Genomic DNA, 21,301 nt, shown 5'->3' with positions numbered 1-21,301 from the left:
TTCCTGCGTTGATGTTATTCTCAAACGCTTTTATTATTGGTGAAGACACGTTATACTAGAAAACAGGACAAGGTCCCTGTATAAATAGGGTTAAATAGATTTTAAAGGCGCCGAAAAACACCAAAAAAAGCAAATGTAGAACATAAAAATTTCTGACCGTAAGAAAAATAGAACAAAAGGACTCCAACAGCAAATATTGGAAAGATTCATCTATATTTACATGCAGATCCAAAATATTGACTCGAGAAAAAAAAAAATTTATATAAAGTTTACAGTACAACCAAAAGTCTGAGTAGATCCAATGGTGTGAAGTCTTCATAGATCACAAGCTATATCCAAGCTGGACTTATGGATTCATCACAGGAGGTCCTCCGACTTCTGCGGGGAGAAAGTAAAGATGTGACTATGCAACGAGAAGTGAAGATGTGACTATGCAACGAGAAGTGAAGATGTGACTATGCAACTAGAAGTGCAGTTGTGACTATGCAACGAGAAGTGCAGTTGTGACTATGCAACGAGAAGTGCAGTTGTGACTATGCAACAAGAAGTGAAGATGTGACTATGCAACAAGAAGTGAAGTTGTGACTATGCAACGAGAAGTGAAGATGTGACTATGCAATGAGAAGCGAAGCATGACCAGTTTATTATTTTACATAGGTCACAAATAAAAATCATAAGGTCAAAGGGAGCACAGGATGAGGTATAAATGTGTCAACACTGGCAACTGATAGTACAAGGCACCTATAGTCCTCCCAGACATAAATGGACTTCTATGATGTGCCATCCAACAAGTTACCTTGTGCAGGATGAAGCACCATCACTTCTACGGGAAAATCGGCAGCTCGAAGGAAATCTACTATCAAGAACTCTCATGATAAAGCAGGGACAGAGCTCTCTGCTGTAGCTTATAAGGGTTAAAACACTGTGGAGCATTTCCCCCCACTCCCTGCTGTAATCTCACAAACAAGTGTGTGTGGGCGCATGCTCCTTTACAGTGTTATCAGCCTGAGTAGCTACAGCATAGAGAAGTTCTGGTAACACATCCACAACCCTTCTGGCTCATTAGCATAATTATTAAAGTTGACTTTAGAGGAAAGGAGGCCATGGATAACAAATATAAGAAGATTACCACAGTCACAGCCCATGGATCTAATAAGTAAGTGTCAAAGGTTTATTATGATGGATTTTGATGGTAGATTTCTTTTAATATAAGAAAGTGTCCATTCTGTAAGGGGGTGATCAGGAGGAATTATGTTGCCCAAATCTGCTAACTTCTGGGGTCTCTGCTTAGTATATGACTGTATTTGATAAAGAAACAAAAGCCCCCAAAAAATGTAAAGTAGCCTGATCCTGTTAGTAAACCAACTCTACGTAGATGCATAGCCTAAAGGTCAGGACCACGCTCATGAGGGGGCGGTCTGAGTCGCTGCTTTTCCCACTCCATAGGCCGGTGGTGACTGCCAGACTTGATGCGGAAGTCACCGCCTCCTAGTCCCTCCCCCATGAATACACCGGAGCGCTTTAAACGTGTTATTGGACTGCAAAAGTGTTATCGGAGGTTTTCGGTAACGCTAGCAGTGTAACACTGCTGCATCAGAGATAGCGTAAGAAGCTGCTTACTATAGTAACCAGCTCCTAGTGCCTTTTTAATGGGTGACAGGTCCTCTTTAAAGAAAACCCACACTAACTGAGGTATTCCTGATGGTAGATACGTTTCACCCTACTAATCCCTACACTGCCTTTAACTAAACTTTTAACCATAACTAACTCAAAAAACGTTATTGTTTATGCTAATGAGCTTCAGAGGTTACAGGAGGGTGGAGTAGCCCGGTTGAGCGTCAGGGGCCAAGGCTACACCATGCCCCCGTAGTCTTACCTCCGTGCACAGTCCCACTGCACTTTTTGGCTATTTAGTCGTGGCTACGCATGCACAGTAACTCTGTTCGGTGCCTAAAATAGGAAGAAGTTACTGCACATGTATGGGCACGGCTGAATAGCCGAAAAGAGGCAGTGCACAAATCTAAGACATCAGAGGCTACAGAGGCATGGTGTGGCCTTAGCCCGCGGTGGTCAGCCAGGCTACTCCACGCTCTAGTAGCCTCTGAACTTCATTAGTATAAAGGATGGGTAAAGTTTTTAGTTAGTTACGGCTAAAAGTTTAGGTGAAGGCAGTGTAGGGCTCAGTAGACAGAGGTATCTACAATCAGGAATACCTTAGTGTATTCCTGATGGTAGGTAGGTATATGAATAAACTTACTCTGCGGTCTCCGGGTCACTATTCTTTCCCTGCTTCTTCCATTGTACCTCACATCACTACGTAACTACCGATGTCCACGAGCGTGACGGGTTACCAAATACACGTCTGCCTGTCCCTGACTACCTGGTCCTCTCCCGAGACACAAAACGGCGCATGCGCAGCAGATCCAGACAGCCGCAGGATTATGGAGCCGCACTGAGATAAGTAATTACAAGAACATTTGCTCATCAGTGATACCTCTTGTGTACTATTCTCTGACGTCATGTTCTGGAGACCTTCTTCACTCGGTTTGGGACACTCCGGAACCTTTGAAGGAAAAAAAAAAAATATGAATAAATAAGACGCATTTATAATTTTCAACGACTCACCTGGTATAGAGGGCTCTGCCCCACCTATTATTATCTCCGTCTAATCGGACTTACTAATGGAAGTGTCAACCCCAGAATTTAGTGTCAGGGAATGAGCAGCGGATACGGGATAATTCTCCCGTGGCTAAAAACTGCCCAAAACATAGAAAAAAATTCCAAAATGGGGTGAAGGTGCTGAATAAACGCTTTTGCGCTATTTTCTTGTGGGTTCTGTTTTTACTGTGCGCTCCAAATGAGACATCCCCTTATTCTATGGCTCAGGGGGATAAAAGGAATGCCAAATTTGAAAAGGTTTTAAAAAATAAAAATAACAACAATTAAAAAAAGAAAAATTAAAATTTTGTACCCCCCCAAAAAAAAAAAAAAAATCTGCCTATAATAAACTATTCCATACTACGGTGTATGGAGGGGTCACTTTTTATAGGACGTGAAGACATTTACATTGATACCTTTTGTGGGACTGTATAACCTTCTTTATCACTTTTTATTTAAATTTTTTATCCATTGCGAAATGACGAAAAAAAGGCGTTTCGGGCATTTGGGCGCTATTTTCCATTACAGGGTTCACCGACGGTAATAGACGTTTTTATATAGTGATAGATCTGGAATTCTGGGACGCATCGATACCAAACACGTTTATGATTTTTATTGTTTATTTCTTTTTATATCAGTTCAAGGAAAAGAGGACTGAAATTTTAATTTCTTTTTTTTTTTTTTTTGCTACTTTCTAGAACCCCTAGGGGACTCTAACCCTAGGGAGTCTGATCGATCCTGCCATATACATCCATACTACAGAATAGCAGTATTTGGGCAGTTTCCCTTATCCACAGAATTGGGGATAACTTGCTGAGGGTCCTTGTGATTACCAGAATACCTTTTTAAAGGGGATCTGACACCACATTTTTAACAAAGACAGGTAGGGGCAGGTTCCTATAGAGCCCTAGTAACTATCGGACACCCTGCTTTTAGGCAAAAATTGTTTCACCCAGATCCCCACAAAATCAGAGTTATAAACTTGCCTGTTATCTATGCATCTTTAGTGCGAGTCAAGGGGCGTGGACAAATGTCATGTGACCAGGGTCATCACTGGTCCTTTAGCCTCTTAACATTAGCCAACTGTACCCCATGCACATATCTAATCACCTAAAAAATACCAGCAGACTGCATGGACTTCTACTCCTCTCCATGCAGGCTGCTGTGTTCTCATGAGATATATGCTTGGTGTACAGTTTTCTAATGTTAGAATGCTAAAGGACCTGCAAAGATGTCACCCTGGTCACATGACATTACTGCTGCATGCAGAGAGAACATGGGGAGGAACTGCTGGATTCAGCCCGAGCAGGCCACCCCCACCTCTACTCGCTATAGACATGCTTGGACACCAGGTAAAATTATTAAGCTGAATATAACAGAATCTGAGGGGAACAATTTTTAGCTAAAAGAAGGGTGTCAGACAGTTACTAGGGCTCTATGGAATCCTGTCACTAGCTGTGGTAACAGGTCCCCTTTAAAGTACATCTACCACTAGGATGAAGTATTGTACACCAAGCACACTGATATACTGGTGTGTGCCCCCTCTGGTAGGATCCACTCATCTTTAGGCTTTCTATGCCCTTGTTTTTAAGAAAAAAAGGCTTTACGGGTTATGCAAATGAGCCTAAGGTGCTCCAGGCTCCATAAACAACTATGGAGCCGCCTGGAGCCTCTCGGACTCATTTGCATAATTTAAAAAGCTCGTTTGCATAATAAAAACCCAGTAAATAAGAAGCTTAAAAAAGATCCAATCTTGCCAGAGGGGGCACAAACTAGTAGGTCAATGTACTTGACCTTTTAGTGTTTTTTGTCTACTTTATATTCCCACTAAAAGTTGACTTTACATTCAAATACATCTGTATTGCTCTATATTAGACCAGTCAGCATAGAACTGACAGGGAGCCCATAAGACCCTGCCTCTAGAAGAAAGCAATAGGCTTCAATTAATGGCCCATCAAGAGGCCACGTTTTTGCCTCTGGTTGACATTGCAACCACAGACAACCAAGAAGAGTCACTGGAAAGAGGCGCAAAGTATCTTAGTCGCAGATTTCAGGTCTCCGTTCTTCTAAAGAAACTTTCATTCCCAAGGTTATTCCTTGCTGAATGACACTTTAAAGCTGCTGAGATTAGGGAGCAGGTTGAGAGTGAGACATGCTGCTGTTGCACACTGTAACAGCATGTTAAGCTTTGGTAACGCCCCCAGAGCCCTTCAGTCTAATTAGCATAATTTTAAAAGTTGATTTTAGAATCCAGGAGGCCATGGGTTAGAACAACTATAAGAAGATTACCACAGTCATGGTGGAAGGATCTATGAGTAAGTGTCCCTGATGGTGTAGATTTCCTTTAAGGCTAGAAGCACACGACAGTGAAAAACTTCCGTGTGCCATCTGCTTTTTGAACTGACGGCACAGGTCTCCGCTAAAAGTAATAACTTTTGTAATGGATCAGTCCCAAGGGGCGATAAAAGTGTGACCCAATCCTATAAAAGTGGAGCATATCCGATTCAGAACCGTTTTATACTCCTAGCCTAAAGTTAATGAGGATCTGATGAAAAAAAAAAACGGGTGGAAAATAACGGGTCGATACGGAAGCCTAACTAACACGCCGCAGATTCTACAGCCTTTGTGTCTCTCCTGCCTAAAAGGGATTTTTTGGCCCTTGTCATTTTCTATTGCCTCAGCAGATATTCAGCCGTTATATTTAGGAGGTGCGGTGCAAATAAATCACGTTTTTACCCACTCGTTTATACACATGGATCAATTTTTATTCACACTTCAAATAAGAAAAATCGGGTCGGTATCCATTGATTGCATAGTGTAATTTTTGACAATGTGACAAGGTGTCCCCTTTCGGGAAAAATACATGGTTAGGCTACATTCACATCTTTTTGTATCCCTCTGTTGTAAGAATACCCGATGTACCCTAACAACAGAGGTTTAGGGCGTATCCCACATCATCTAGTTAGGCTGCACCCCCTTAAAGCGGGAGTAGAATGTTCAGGCTGGGATACATTGTCACAGTTTGGCTCCTCCCCCGAAAAGCAAGAGCACAAACGATGCAAATCCAGATCAGCTCCGCCCCCTGAGAGCAGGCGTAGGATATTCAGGTTGTTCCCCCAGTGATGTAACTATCATTATATACAGGCAGTTACATCACTTAGGACCTCCCAAAGCATATGCTCAGCGGAGGCCAGGGATGGATGTAATACCGATTATGGCCTCCGCTGAGCGTATACATTAAGTACACATCTATAGATCTGTTCAGGGGTGGAAACTTTTGTGACGTATATGCTGAACGTATCCATAAAACGTGATGTAAACGTAGACTTATAGGGCTATAAAGGATCATTCTAACGTCTGCTTCAGGTACAAATGTCAAAAAGGTGAAAACTGCGCCGGCTATCAGAGGAGGTTACCTGCTGATCCAGAAGTGGGACTGTGGGTTTTTCATAATCACAAAAAGATGAAATATCCGCTCTCTGGATATGGAGGTCATTGCCCGATGCGTTCACTCTGCTGCCGAGTATAGAACAAAGGCATTGGTGCAAGGAGGGCATATAGCCCACCGCCTGCTTCAGCTTGACATGATTGACGGATACGAGTTCTGACAGATTCCTCTCAGTCTCTTCAGTCCGATTATCTTTTTTAACCCACAATTTCCGACGCGAGTGCCAGGTCGTCATAAAATACTGGAAAACTCCTCCGGGACAGACGGCTTTCAGGTCGTTTAAATATCGTTCGTAGACCTTAATGGAGCAAGTCTGGGAGAGAATGTGGAGGAAGTTCTTAATTTGGGCTTCCACGGTACCATTGAGGTGAGAGATTCTGCTGTACATGACATTGAGGACTAAATGCATACAGTACCGCAAATTAGCATTGGGGAAAACCGTTTCCACGTTAATCGGTTCTTGGATTTCGGGATTGAGGGTCACTAGTTTTACCTGGTTACCGATGGTGGGAATAATCTCGAGGAGCAAGTCTGAAAGAAACTTGAATATGTCTTCGATTCCTTTTTTGGCAATGCAATAGGCACACGGTGTCCACCCTTCTCCCCGGACGTTGCAGAAAATGGTGTACAAATCAAAACTGTGACTAAATTCTAAAAAAACGTCGAAAAACAGATATTGTGGATGATTCTCCGCTCGAGTCTTCATAGCCGAGGTCATGATGAAGATCTTCTTCACGTGCAGCTTGTCTTCCACAAATACCAGTTTCACTTTTGCTTCGGGGTCGGAAAAGAAGAGGGACTGCAGCTCGGCCAGCACCTGTGTCCGGTCCTCGAAGGCTCCGGAGCGGAAGCGGAGGAGTTGTTTTAAGTCGCTCGGTTCCAGAAACTTCTTGGATATGTTGTTAGCGACCTGTGCTGGTAGACCCACCGCCGCGGATGGCTTAAATCTCTTCTCCGGCGGAGCCTCCACCGCCTCTTCGTCTACGTGATTATGCTGGGGATTGTTATGAGTGACGACAAGCTTGTCTTTTTCCGGGCCTAACGTCAGCTCGATGAACGCGAAGCAGCCTTTCCTACAAAGAGATCGAAATGACACTTAATTCTAACATGGACACCACAAAATTTTTTTTCTCACCTAACTGGTTCGGCTCTGTAGAGTTGAACTGTGAGTAAGGCCCCTTGCACACAAATATATGTGTATATCCGGGCGCACAATTTACATCCGGGAATATGTTCCCATATGGTGCCCGGCCACGCCCACACACACGTGGCATTGTACCGTCCCTGGGAAAAAGATTGAGCAGCCTCATCTTTTCCCATAAGGATGGACGCGCACCAGGTGTCCCTATGCAGAGGGGAGAGCAGCGCCCATCCCTCCATCTCAATGTGTGCTAACCCCTTAACACCTTCAAAAAATCTAAAACTTTTTTATTTTTCCATGTACAGAGCTGTGTGATGCCTTATGTTCTGCGTAACAAATTACACTTCAAAATGATGATATTTAATATTCCATGCCGTGTACTGGGAAGCGGGGAAAGAATTCCAAATGCAGTGAAAAAACGCATTTGGCTTGGAGTTTACGGATTTCACTGTCCGCCTCCAAAAGACATGTCTACTTTATTCTTTGGGTCAATACGATTACAGGGATACCAAATAATTTTTGTAAATGTATTAAAACATTATAAAACTTAAAACCTTCTGTACATATTATTTTTTTTATTTTGTCATCTTTAGGCTCTCATAACTTTTTCATACTTCGGTGTACAGAGCTGTGGGTGGTGTCATTTTTTGCGACTTTTGGTGACATTTACATTGCTACCATTTTTAGGACTGTGCAACCTTTTTATAGATTTTTTTTATATTTTTCAAAATGGCAAAAAAAGTGCACTATTTTCCGTTACAGGGTTAAAACGCAGTGAAAACCCATTATTACATTTTGACAGATCGGGAATTTTCGAACTCAGAGATTACTAATGTGTTTATGATTTTTACTGTTTATTTTTATATCAGATCTAGGGAAAGGGGGGCGATTTGAATTTTTATGTTTTTTTTAAACTTTTTTTGGGTAGCATGGCAGCATTTTCCTCCTAATTAAAATGAATCGCACATTGTAATGAGTAGGTTAAAACGAGACAGCCTCGGATCTTGTGAAGACCCGAGGCTGTCATGGCAACCGATGGCCGCCCCTCGATGATATCACAGCCGCCGGCAACTTTGCCAGTAGCGATGGACAGGTTAACACCCGCGATTGGTGCCAAAATTCAGGGTTCCCTCTGATCCTAAAGTCATATCCCAGCAAAATGGGAACACCCTTATAATCACTTAACATAATCCAAATATTCATATATGAGTAGAGAAGACATACCAGCTACAAGAGAGATGTGCCCAGCTGTACTTCAAGGACTCGTTCACATTGGCTGCAGAGGGCTCCTCAGCCTGATCCTCCTCGCCGAGAGATGTAAAGCGCAGATTATATTTCTCTTTGGTAAATCCTTGCAGAAACTCACTGAACTCATCCCAGCTGTGAAACTCTTTGCCGACTATCTGCACGGTACTCGCATCTTCACAATCCTGAAGGAGAAACATCATTTTTTAAATGATTACGACAACTTAATGGCACTTAGAAAAAAAAATCCATCAGGATACCCCCCCCCCCTCCCCGATGCCAAGAGCCGTGCACCTGTGTGACATCACATCACCATGGACAGTTTTTTATACACAGGAAGCAGAGATCTAGAAAACCATCATAAATTGATAGGCAAAGTATATTGATAAATTTTATAACTTTTACACAAACAATATCAATTATTTGCTGAAAGTGGACAACACCTTCAAGAAATTTTTGGCAATACTTTTAGTCCCCTTTGATACGAGTGTTGTAAGAACATTTCATGCCGCACAATTTGAGGCCAGATATAGGACCCCATAGCATGCTCCAGCTCTCCCCGTACGTACGGCCAGGCACCAGGCGTCCCTATAGAGAGGGAAGGGGTGAGCAGTGCAAATCCCTCTACCTCTGCAGGACGTGTGCTACGCATGGGTCTCGGCCTGAGCCTTATGCCTATAAGCTACACTTAGGATCCAAACAATCGGCATATTTTTGGTCGTTGCAACCTCTACATAACTTCTTATATTATAGTGGCTGTTCCCGATACATAATAAAGAGTTAGACCCATAGTATCTGATATTGACCAATCCAAATTATAGGAGAAAAGTGATAATTAGAGATAAGCAGATGCATTTGGGGTCGGCCGCACAACTGGACAAATTGCTGTATTGGCGGCCGAACAGCCAATCCGGCAAACTGAAAGTCCTAGCAACAAGCCTTGGCTATGATTGTCGAAGGGGAACCCCTGGCCAACCATAGCCACGGCTAATTGCTAGTGACGTCAATTTGCTGGATTGGCTGTTCGGTCCAGATCACGCTGACGAACCCGAACATCGTGTCCTCTCATCTCTAGTGATGATCCCACGAAGAAAATGATCTATCCAGCCATCATGTAACCAAGAAGCCGAAACAGTAAATACCTGAACATATTCACATTCTGCGGGTTTCACCTCGGCGGCAGGAGCAGCAGCGGCGCTCTCCTCCTTGTTCTCCACAGGCGGTGCCTCCACGTCCCCCACCTGCATGCTCTCCTCAGCGAGGGAAGCATTTTTGGACTCAGTCTGTTCCTGCACTTGTCCTTCATCTTCCGCCAATAAAGCGTGTATACACTGGCTCAAAGTGGGCAAAGACCCCAGCTGCGCTTTTATATCCTCGTGCTTTCGTTTCACGCAATTATAGATCGAGTTTTCCAAATCGTTTGTCCGACTGCCCTTCCCCGACCACAAGTTCCATGATGGATGCCAAATGTCGAAATAGTACTGAAAGACCTCATCGGGACAGGCGCCCTTCAATTCCCCCAGGTGCTGCTTATAGATGTCCATGGATGAGGCCTGAGAAATACTGACCAGCAGTTTTTTGATTTGAGACTGTTCCATCTGACTCAAGAAAGTCATTTTGTGATGCATGAAGTCGAAGACAAACGGCAGGCAAAGCTTAACGGTGGCGTTCGGAAGGAGCGTCTTAGCGTCTACATGATTCGGGATGTCTGGGTTAAGGGTTAAAAACTTGACTTGTTTGCTCAGATTTGAGTGCACCTGAAGAAGGGAGAGTAAGAGAAACCTAAACGTTTCGGGTGAATGCTTTCTAGCCAGACAATAGGCACAGACTTTCCACTTCGAATGTTCATCTTGGCAAAACACGGAATACAAATCAAACTCCTGATTGAGACCGGGAAGGAAAGCGATGTAGAGGTGCTCCGGGAACTGCTGCGCCAGATTCTGCATGCCAGTAGTCATGAAAAAGATATTCTTCACTGTAAACTTATCGTCTAAATACAACAGTTTTACTCTCACACCAGGGTCCGTGTTAAAAAGGGACTCGAGTTCATCCAGAAACTGGGACTCCTTGCCAAACGGGAAGTGTAACTGAAGAAGTTTTGTCAAATCCGCTCTATCCATGAACTTATCCGTGGAGTCGGAAGGTTTTTTCTCGGGGACTTCCACGAAGGATGCAGGTTTTCTCGTAAAACGAGACGGGAGGTCGATTTCAGAGTCGTGGCTGTGGTTGAGGTCGGCTTTTGTGATGATGAGTTTGTCCATTTCTGGGCCCAGGCGCAGCTGGATGGTGGCGGGACATCGCTTCCTGTGAAAACAGGTTATTTCAAAATCTTTTACAAAACATCACTTGGAGAACATAAAAAAAACAACTATGTGTAGGACATTTGTAGTTGTAACATAGTTTTCTATAGCTGGAACATAAGGGACGATTCCAAATAATGAAAAACTCACCTTTCCGACGCAGGTCTACATACTGGGGGGCACGGGCTGGCTACACACTGGAGGGCACAGGCTGGCTACACACTGGAGGGCACGGGCTGGCTACATACTGGGGGGCACGGGCTGGCTACATACTGGGGGGCGTGGGCTGGCTACATACTGGGGGGCGTGGGCTGGCTACATACTGGGGGGCGTGGGCTGGCTACATACTGGGGGGCGTGGGCTGGCTACATACTGGGGGGCGTGGGCTGGCTACATACTGGGGGGCGTGGGCTGGCTACATACTGGGGGGCGTGGGCTGGCTACATACTGGGGGGCGTGGGCTGGCTACATACTGGGGGGCGTGGGCTGGCTACATACTGGGGGGCGTGGGCTGGCTACATACTGGGGGCGTGGGCTGGCTACATACTGGGGGCATGGGCTGGCTACATACTGGGGGCATGGGCTGGCTACATACTGGGGGCATGGGCTGGCTACATACTGGGGGCATGGGCTGGCTACATCTTCTGGCACTTATCTTCTACACATATGAGTGAGACTTACCTGGTGTAACTGCTACAACCCAGGTTCACCATGCTGTACTTCAGGGACTGCATCAGGTCATTGCTCATATCTTCGTTACTCAGCGGCACCGAGTTACGGATAACAAATATAATTTTCTGCTCTTCGCACCAAATATTCAGAAAGGACTGAAAATCGTCCCAACTATAAAACTCCATCTGCTCCAGTTCGTTCTTTTTATCCTGAGATGCCTGGTGGGAGGAAAGAAGAGATTGTTATTGGAGTTAGTGGATTTGCACTGCTGCCAATGGTAATAGCTTTCTATGATATAATACACTTATAGCACGAGAGCGCGGCTGAAGGAGAGCTTATAGTCTGATCACTTGTATTATACTTGTGGCAGGTCCTAATGGGCGCACACACCAACTACAATAGTAACCTACAAGTAGCCTGTACATCAGGGAGTCAAGGGGCTGACATAGGGAACTCTCTCCTCCTTTCGAACACCAATAAGCAGGGCATCTGAGGGGTTACAACGCAGGGACAGGTGATTGTGTTACAGTAGAAGTATTGTCCTGTACATGACCATGTGTCTGCAAGAACAGCAGGTTTGTAAATAGTGTCCTATCTGCAAGCAGCATGTTATAGAGCTCGAGGAGATGAGCAGGTTGTACATAGTGTCCTATCTACAGGCAGCATGTTATAGAGCAGGAGGAGCTGAGCAGCTTGTACATAGTGTCCTATCTGCAGGCAGCATGTTATAGAGCAGGAGGAGCTGAGCGGATTGTACATAGTGTCCTATCTACAGGCAGCATGTTATAGAGCAGGAGGAGCTGAGCAGCTGGTACATAGTGTCCTATCTACAGGCAGCATGTTACAGAGCAGGAGGAGCTGAGCGGATTGTACATAGTATCCTATCTGCAGGGAGCGTGTTATAGAGCAGGAGGGGCTGAGCAGGTTGTACATAGTGTCCTATCTGCAGGGAGCGTGTTGTAGAGCAGGAGGAGCAGAGCAGATAGTAAATAGTGTCCTATCTGCAGGCAGCATATTTTATAGCAGGAGATGCTGAGCAGATTGTACATAGTGTCCTATCTGCAGGCAGCGTGTTATAGAGCAAGAGGAGCTGAGCAGATTGTACATAGTGTCCTATCTGCAGGGAGCATGTTATAGAGCAGGAGGAGCTGAGCGGATTGTACATAGTGTCCTATCTGCAGGCAGCGTGTTATAGAGCAGGAGGAGCTGAGCAGATTGTACATAGTGTCCTATCTGCAGGCAGCATTTTATAGAGCAGGAGGAGTTGAGCAGATTGTACACAGTGTCCTATCTGCAGGGAGCATGTTATAGAGCAGGAGGAGCTGAGCGGATTGTACATAGTGTCCTATCTGCAGGGAGCATGTTACAGAGCAGGAGGGGCTGAGCAGATTGTACATAGTATCCTATTTGCAGGAAGCATGTTATAGAGCAGGAGGAGCTGAGCAGATTGTGCACAGTGTCCTATCTGCAGGCAGCATATTGGATGTGGAAAGGGTTAATAACATACTACTTATCATCATTACAAACGATTCCATCCACTACCAAGTCCAATCAACACAATTCACAGCAAAACAAGCATATGATAAAATTCCATCTAATAAACACGATAGTCCTCTCTTACCTGTTCTTCTGGATCTGGGGGCGGTTCGACCACAGGTTGCGGCTCCGGCTCTAGTAAAGCGTCCGGAACACTTTTCAGCTCGTGGGTTTGACGGAGGATGACTTTTAAACACTGATAGAGGGAAGGTAAAATGCCCATATTCGCCGACAACGTGTAATGAAGAGACGCAACGTAAGAAAGTATCGATTTTTCGGCTCTTATCCTTTTGGTGTCTTTCGTGCACCAAACTTTTCTACTCGGGTGCCAGGTGTCGATGTAATATTGGTAAACCTCTGCAGGGCACGAAGCTTTCAGGTCATTGAGCTGGCGATTGTAGACTTTCAGTGAGCGGGCATTAAACATGGCTTGTAAGGTGGACTTTATACGGGTCTGAGTCTCTGATTGTAGATGAGCAACTTTCTGTTCCAAAACTTTCACGATTAACAACATACAGTGTCGGACCGTGGTGTTCGGCAAGAGCATCCCCAGGTCTAGGGAATCCGAAATTTCTGGGTGAATTATAATGGATTTGATCTGCGCTTTCATTTTCGGAATACTTTGTAAGACGGAAACTATAAGGAACCTTAATGTGTCTTGGTTATTCGTCTTGGATATGCAGCACGCGCACATTTTCCACCCGGATTCATCTTCACAAGAAACGCTGTAAAGGTTCAGCCCGGGGCCGATGTTACTCAAGAAGTCAATGTAAAGATTCTCGGGGGATTTTTGTGCCAGCTCTTGCATAGATGAGGACATGATAAAAATGTTTTTGACTAAGACACTATCTTCTACAAACACAAGTTTCATTTTGGCATTTGGGTCGTGAACGAAGAAACTGTCCAGTTCAGACAGCACTTGAGTGTGATCCTTAAGAAAATTCGAAGCGATTCTTAAGAGCCTGGACAAATCGCTGCGGTCCAGGAATTTCCTAGAGATGTCGTTGGAGACTTGAGCGATTCCCGCAAGACTAAGTGCTCGGACTTTCCTCGCCTCTTGTAGAGCCATATTTGGTTATTCAGCCTATTGTAGGTAATAGGACTTTTTTTTTAAAAAAACAAATTTGTAAATCCCCACAATATAAATAAAAAGGCAACCTAATAGGAAGAAAAAAAAAAAACGGAATTAAGACAAATAATAATGCTGAAATGAATAGACCTTGATTTGATAAAGGGGTTCCCAGTTCATAGCAACTGGCGCGCATGCGCTGGCTGATCAGTTCATTTCTACAGCCCTGACGGAGATAGCCAAGGGCCACGCTCATCTATATCTACCTGCTCCATGGAGAGTAACAAAGCAGAGCTAGCTGCTCCGATCTTCTCAGGTTCAACAGGAGTTCAATGAACCAACATTCACGTGATCCATGGGGGTCCTATCAACACCAATCAGCAAGTTAGGTGCTACCCTGTGGATAGAGCCTAATTTGCTAAGACCGGACAATCCCTTTTAAAAAGGGGTTGCCACTTGTACTAAACTTAAATTTGTTGATAGCTGCAGGTCACGTGAACCCCCCCCCCCCCCCAACTGACCTCCCAGAGGTCACAGGATCTACTTCTGCAAATACCTGGTCTCCTTAGACCATGGGAGGTCACTTTGTCTGAGGAGAGCATGGGTCCCCTTTAAAAGGACATCTACCACCAGGATGAAGGATTGTAAACCATGCACACTGACATACTGGTGTGTGCCCCCTCTGGTAGGATCCACTTTTCGTTTATCTTTTTATGCCCTTATTTTTAAGAAACTAGGCTTTAAAATATGAGGGGCTCTGGAACCTGTAGCCCCTCGGGCTTATTTGCATTATTTGAAAAAGCCTTTTTTGAAAAAACAGGAGCTAAACAGAAGCTAAAAGAAGAGCAGATCCTGCCAGAGGGGGCACACACCGGTATGTCAGTGTGCTTGGTTTACAATCCTCCAGCACTTGCATCCAGGCACAGCTGATGAAGTCTGGAAGCATCAACATAATACAGGAACCAGAACAGGGCAAGTACGCTTTTTCCTGAAAAACTCCTTTAAATGTACTGTCTGGAGGTTGAAAAACATGGCTGCTTTCTTCCAAAAGCATCTTCACACCTGACCATGAGTAGTTTGTGGTACTGCAACTAAGTTCCATTCATCTCTCTAGATCTGAGCTCAACACTAGTACAAACCATGGTCAGACAACCCCTATAATTGCTGCATTTATGATGCCTTCGATACCTCTACATGTAATGCTCTTAAAAAAATAAACAAATATTTAAAGTCTACGAACCCAGGATAAAAACTTTAAAATGTCCAGAAAGGTCACTTGACAACAGTCACATCTTCACCCAGTAGGAAGTATTCCATTAGCGGACGAAGCCAAAGTCTGAAAAAGAAAAAGGTGGGTAAGAGGTTTGCGAGGAAAAAATTGTACAGTAGTAATAGAATTTTATTTTAACACAAAAACTTATATAGTCATACTATGACAACTTCGCCTTCTCGGTTCTATCCTTATGATCTATACGTTTATGTAGGAGATCAACGCAACGTAAATTCCTTTACTTTGCTGCCTTGGTTGACCGAAGGATTGCCTGATTGATTCCCTGGAACTACAGATCCCTGAACACCACAAATCTAATTGTATAGTTATCTGTCAACAGAGACCTGGAAACATTTTTATGTTCTATTCAATGTACGGTAAATAATTAAAGCTTGCCCAATTTTCAAACGGTGCAAAGTGTGGACATGGTTGAAGAGCAATCGCCACCCGAGAAAAATATCACTCTTTACTGACCCTCAAGACGTTGCCATACTATGAATTGAGCTTCAAAAGCAGCAGGGAATGGCTACGAGTAGAGATGAGCAGTCCAAAGTTCAAGTTCGGGTTCGGCTGCATACTGCCGGATTGGAAGCTGAACCCAAACTTAAACATTGGCTTCGCTCTTCTAAAGGAATTCTATAAAATAATAGACATTAGTAGCAGTTATTAGATGAGAGATTCAGTCTGGAAGGAATCAAATTAGTTATGAATTTCCCAAAAGATTAGAATTTTGAAGCCTTTGGGATTCAACACAAAGAAAATCGCTCAATGTATGAGCTGCCATTCCATAGATAAAAAACTCAAAGGGGTTTTCCCACGAATTCAAGTTAGGTCCTAACCACAGGATTGGGCTCAACTTTCTGAACACTGGGTGTCTCAGTGATGAGACCCCCACAGATCAAAAAAACAAGTGGTCTAATGGGCTTCCAGGTACCGCAGTCAGACCCCTCATCGCTCGGGGAGAGTAATGGAGCAGACGGCCGCGCATGACCTTTCTACTCCATACTTCTCAATGGAGCTGACGGAAATTGCTGAGCACAGCGGTACAATGCACTGCGCTCTTAAACACGCTGCTGCCCGATATTCCTTCACTCATATTAATAAATGTTATGGTCACTTCGACATTCACTACTGACATCTTGGCATTAAACAGCAAACCCAAATCAGGAAGCCAACTAGAAATTTCAAGGAAAACAGGCCAGAAACTAATTTTAGCAAATTCTATCATTTCTAGCAGCACATCAAACTTTTTATATTTAGAAGCTATTTATTACAGACATGTCAATATCTTACAAAATAACATTTGCTTTACGGCACAGATCCAGTTACTAACCCCAAGACACCTTTTTTTTTTTTTTTTTTTAACAGGTTTAATGAAATTTCCATGGCAGCCCTTTGTCACACTAGTGACCAATATTAAAGAAGTTGTGCAAGATAAACCCCCCATTTATCATCCATCCATCGTTGACCCATGTGTCTATGGTGACCGGGCTTGGTATGGTGAGCACAACTGACCTGAATGACAGGTGATCACCCCCCCCCCTCCAAATAAATCCTGAGTAATTGTTGTACTACCGACAGCTGCAACACACAAGATAATAGCACTTCAGAATGTGATACTTGAGCACTGATCCTGTGTAACATTAACATCTAATGAGAGTCACCAAATCAGGTCGCAGTGTGGTCCTGGCCTAAAATACAGACTTTTTTTTTTTTTTTAAAAAGGCTTTATTTGTAGAAGGTCTGTGAAACTGGGTGTCCACTGCGACACCTAGTTCTTTCGTGATTGTTCATTTAGGCTGTTTTAATACACATGTATGATACACCTGGCTCGGGTTTAGCGTACGGCTGGAGAGATGATCCATAGTAAGATGTTCAGCCGTGCCATATGTTCGCCAAAAGATAGAGCGTGTTGGCTCACCATACTGTGCCGTGAACTTCTATGGCGGAGGTGTACTAACTGCTGTTCGTATATGGCTGCCATATACATGTGTGAGAAAGGACCTTATACTAAGACAGCGTCACTCGGACCACAAGGTGTAACATCAGTCGAATGTGCATCATAAATTCTCAAGCTTCTTGGGAAGTTATGTCACTACTCTTAACAGCCTCATCTAGCAAGCATTTGTTTTGGCCCTACTAAAATGTGGGAGTGACATTTACAGCAAGCGCCATCTTTTCTTTTCAGGAGCTTATGTGCAGGCCTTGTGTACTTTCAGACATAATGGTTGTGCTTTGGTTCTTGATGAAAATCCAAAACTTCAACTCTTTTTACTGCAAATTGTTGCGATTCCACAAATTGTTGCTTATTAAATAAATTTTTCGGCCACTTTTAGAGGCCATGTGAGGTCTGGGAACACTGTGCAAGGACAAGTTCTCTGATAGATAGAATCTCTGCCTAACCACTGGACGACGGCCCCACGTTGGTCATTTTCTTTTCAGGCTTTTGTGACCAATGATAAGTATCTCCACCCTGGCTTATAAACCCTTCCTACTGCAATGTATTAAAAGAAAAGTCATTCCTAAACTTGTAAACTTGTATCTATTAATCTACAATCGCAAAACATCAAAAACGGACACAAAACGGAAAGCTTCCATTGACGTTAATTATATGAAGGAAACAAGACGAGAGCTTCCTCAGGCTCCCTGCACACGACCATATGACAGGCCCGTGATATGTGTGTATGTTTTGAGTTCTTCACAGCATGCTCAACTACGGAGACAGGAGCGCTCTCCTCTCAGACGGATGTGCGCTACATTGTGTCCCGGTGAACACATGGCCTTATAGTATGTTTTTATTAAAAATACCACAACCTGCATGTACCGACACTACATAGCAAGCATCTGCATGACCAAGATTCTATGCGTGCAGCGTTCTGCCCCATTTTGTCTCAAATTTTATGAAAGCTCCCACTGTAGCCGTGACACGGATGTGAATGTAGATGTCATTGATCTATTTTCTGACCACTGGTCAGTTTTTCACATTAAAGTGGTGGTTCTCTTGTCAACTGCCTTAGTCAGTAACGAGAGGCCTAAAACAGACCGCACTCTGTAGATTGAAAACCCAATGTCACAGTTGAATGTCCAAATATAGAGACGCGTGGAGCAGATATTTGCATTCAGGTTCCGCCCCCACGACTCGAACATTATCCCAGATTGGCGGACGAACAGTCAATCCAGGACGTTACTAGCCGTGGCTATGGCCATCTATTACCGTCCATGACAAGGTGGACATCCGGGTCACCCAACCAAACCCCAAACGCAACCGTGGGGGTCATCTCAACTCACATACCAGCAGGAGGTGCGACACTACACCAGAGTAAAGAAAAGTGTAAGCTATTAATTATTTCTTTTTTTTTACACCATCTGGGTCCAATTGTAATAAAAGTATTTGATTCCGAACAAACTTTTTAATCGGAACCACCATGAATAAGATGCCCGTGATTCCTGGATGAACCAGGGATCTAGGCATATCAAATAAAGAAAGAAAAAATATTTTGTCAATTTCTACAATTAAAAATAAATAAATAGTACAACATTACTACAGGCAGTTCCCGGATTTAAGAACACCCAAAACTTTCAGACTTCCTTCCCCCCACTGACCTTTTTATTGACCTTTGCCCCCAGGAGTTAAGTGTCTGCAATGAAGCTTTATAGTTAATCCTTGTTCCCACGGCTATAAAAAAAAAATTTAAAAATCCCATTGACAGAAGGACAAAAAAATAAATCTGTCTGTAGTTTGTCCGTACAAAAAAATACCAGTTTTGACTAACAGATAATACGTGCAACATACAAATTCATCTTAAAAACAAACGTAACCCTGTGACTGACTCTACAGGGGACTACTTCCACAAACTTGAGGCCACTTGTAGCAGGTTACAAGCCAAATTTTTAATTTGACTCTAAGCCCCAGCTGCGTTTCTATATACCGATGACTGGTCCCTTTAAAAGCAATCATCATAACAGGTGGAACTTGGAGACTATTTACAAAGCAAAGTGGGGCAGTTTCCATACAAACCACTCAACTATCAGTTGCTCCCCCCCCTTTTAAACTTAAAATCTGCCTCCTGATTGGCGCTTTTGGAACTCTCCAGCACTTTCCGTTTTGTACAACGCTGTCAGGGTTTCAAAACCCAACGTGCAAGTCACAGATCGGCGCCGATCACTCTGGGGATCACGGTCGGGTGTGGAGCCCGATTATTATAACGCCTCGGAGCTCGGTGGCCTCCTGCACGCGGCAGCGGCGTTGGCGATTAGGCGCCCCCCGCGCGCGCACTAAAGAGCGGCCGCCGACGCGCTCAACGCTGCCAACGCCCGCCGTTTGTGAGCGTTTTTTTTAAATAGTGTAACGAAAGACACGAGGTCACTTACTGCAGGCGCTTCCCGGTGCACTTGTAACTTCCCTATATTCATGAGCGGCTTCCGGTAAATGACGTAAAAAGGGGGAAAAAAACTCTTTCCTATACCAACCGATACAAAGGAGGAGGGCCCTCCAGCCGGAAGAGAGCTGCAGCCAATCAGCGGCGGCCTGAGCGGCACGTCAGCACGGAGTTTGCTTTTCACCAGGTTTCATAAATCGCGGTTACAGACTTGTGAGGAGAGCGCGGCCGCCGCCATGTTGTGTGGCGCGCACTTAGCCATCCACAGCCGTTACCTCACACTGAGGCTTCTAAAAACTATACCCTAGTACTTATACCAGCCCAAGGGTTAGAGATATGCTCATAGCTATGGCTGAAATAGAGTTACTGCTCTAAAATGACTCTCCAAAAATATGTTTTGCTCACGATAGAGCACCTCCGCGACAACAAGATGTTTACGCGCCATCCGTCGTGTTTTCGTCCTCAGCTTTACAAACTTCGCAGTGTGAGGTGTTTTGTGGGTCGAATTGAGCTATACGAACAGAGTTTATTGATTTTGGCTGCATTCACACGAACGTGTGTGATTTCTGCAGGCCTGTATTTTTCGTGCTGTATGAATCCGTATATACGTGACGTTTTCCATTTGACCGTAATTATATAAAATAAGATGGTCTGGCAAATGATGGATGGTACTTGATACTGCACGTATATGTACACGACCATATGCAGTATAAATGCAACTTGTATTTTATATGTTCCCATAGACTTATATGGGGCATACGGAATGGAAATACATAGGAATGGAGAAAATAGGACATGCTCTTTACTTTATATGTCTCGCTTACGGTACAGTAATACGACCATGTAAATGGATCAAAAGTACAATGATTCAATGAAAATAGACGACCTAATTGCATCATTATTTAATGATGGGGAGGAGAGCTAAAATTTTTCAACAATCTCGGGTTGGTCAAAGATAATGTCATGACCCCCTGGTGGCAGGCTTGTGAAAACTGGGTTTGCTGGTGATTGTGATCAGGGCCGTTTCAGCTGCAGGCCTAGAACGCGGCATCCTGTTTGTTTCCAGCCTACCCTGGAGCCCAGCTTTCCTGCCTGCCTAGAAACTTAGAAGCAAAATTCAGTCCAGCACTCACTTGTCAGTATAAAAGTGAATATATTCCTTATTGGTCCAGGATGAAAGTATTAGTTGTATACACGTGGCAGGAAGATGCCATCTTTATTTATATAGTGCCTACAGATTACGCAGCACTGCACAAAGCATGTGTCCCCATGGGGCTCACAATCTAAACAACCTACCAGTATGTTTTGGAGTGTGGGAGGAAACCGGAGGAAAACCCATGCAAACACGGAGAGAACATACAAACCCTATGCAGATGTTGACCTGGTGGGACTAAAACCCAGGACTCCAGTGCTGCAAGGCAGAAGTGCTACCCACCCAGCCACCGTGCAGACTTGAGTCTGTCTTTAGTCATAGATGCCAGCCTGTCCTAGAGCCCAGCTTTCCTGCCAGCCTGCCCTGGAGCCCAGCTTTCCTGCCAGCCTGCTCTTGGACTTTTCTTTTAGATTTTTGTGTCTGGTTTTTT

The 21,301-nt window shown here is 44.1% G+C and overlaps 1 protein-coding gene across 3 annotated transcripts; it reads right to left on the bottom strand.

Moving 5' to 3' along the window:
* Positions 1–28: 28 nt before the first annotated feature.
* Positions 29–19,830, bottom strand: ZSWIM9 (zinc finger SWIM-type containing 9). 3 transcript variants are annotated; one of them, XM_072155477.1, is made up of 10 exons: positions 19,113–19,608; positions 18,943–19,015; positions 15,310–15,405; positions 13,086–14,158; positions 11,474–11,682; positions 9,635–10,796; positions 8,472–8,677; positions 6,075–7,179; positions 2,495–2,563; positions 29–378 (listed from the first exon to the last, which is right to left on the bottom strand). In XM_072155477.1, the coding sequence occupies exons 4-10, from the start codon at positions 14,067–14,069 to the stop codon at positions 358–360; spliced, it is 3,756 nt and encodes a 1,251-aa protein (XP_072011578.1). In that variant the 5' UTR covers positions 14,070–14,158; positions 15,310–15,405; positions 18,943–19,015; positions 19,113–19,608; the 3' UTR covers positions 29–357. The 3 variants fall into 3 exon arrangements, with proteins under 3 accessions (XP_072011578.1, XP_072011577.1, XP_072011579.1); XM_072155476.1 differs by lacking the exons at positions 18,943–19,015; positions 19,113–19,608 and adding an exon at positions 19,711–19,830; XM_072155478.1 differs by lacking the exons at positions 18,943–19,015; positions 19,113–19,608 and adding an exon at positions 19,810–19,830.
* Positions 19,831–21,301: the final 1,471 nt, after the last annotated feature.

Source organism: Engystomops pustulosus, chromosome 6 (genome assembly GCF_040894005.1).
Source record: "Engystomops pustulosus chromosome 6, aEngPut4.maternal, whole genome shotgun sequence".
Lineage (NCBI taxonomy): Eukaryota > Metazoa > Chordata > Amphibia > Anura > Leptodactylidae > Engystomops > Engystomops pustulosus.
Note: the sequence above shows the minus strand (reverse complement) of the source record. Positions and strands in the feature narration are given on the sequence as shown.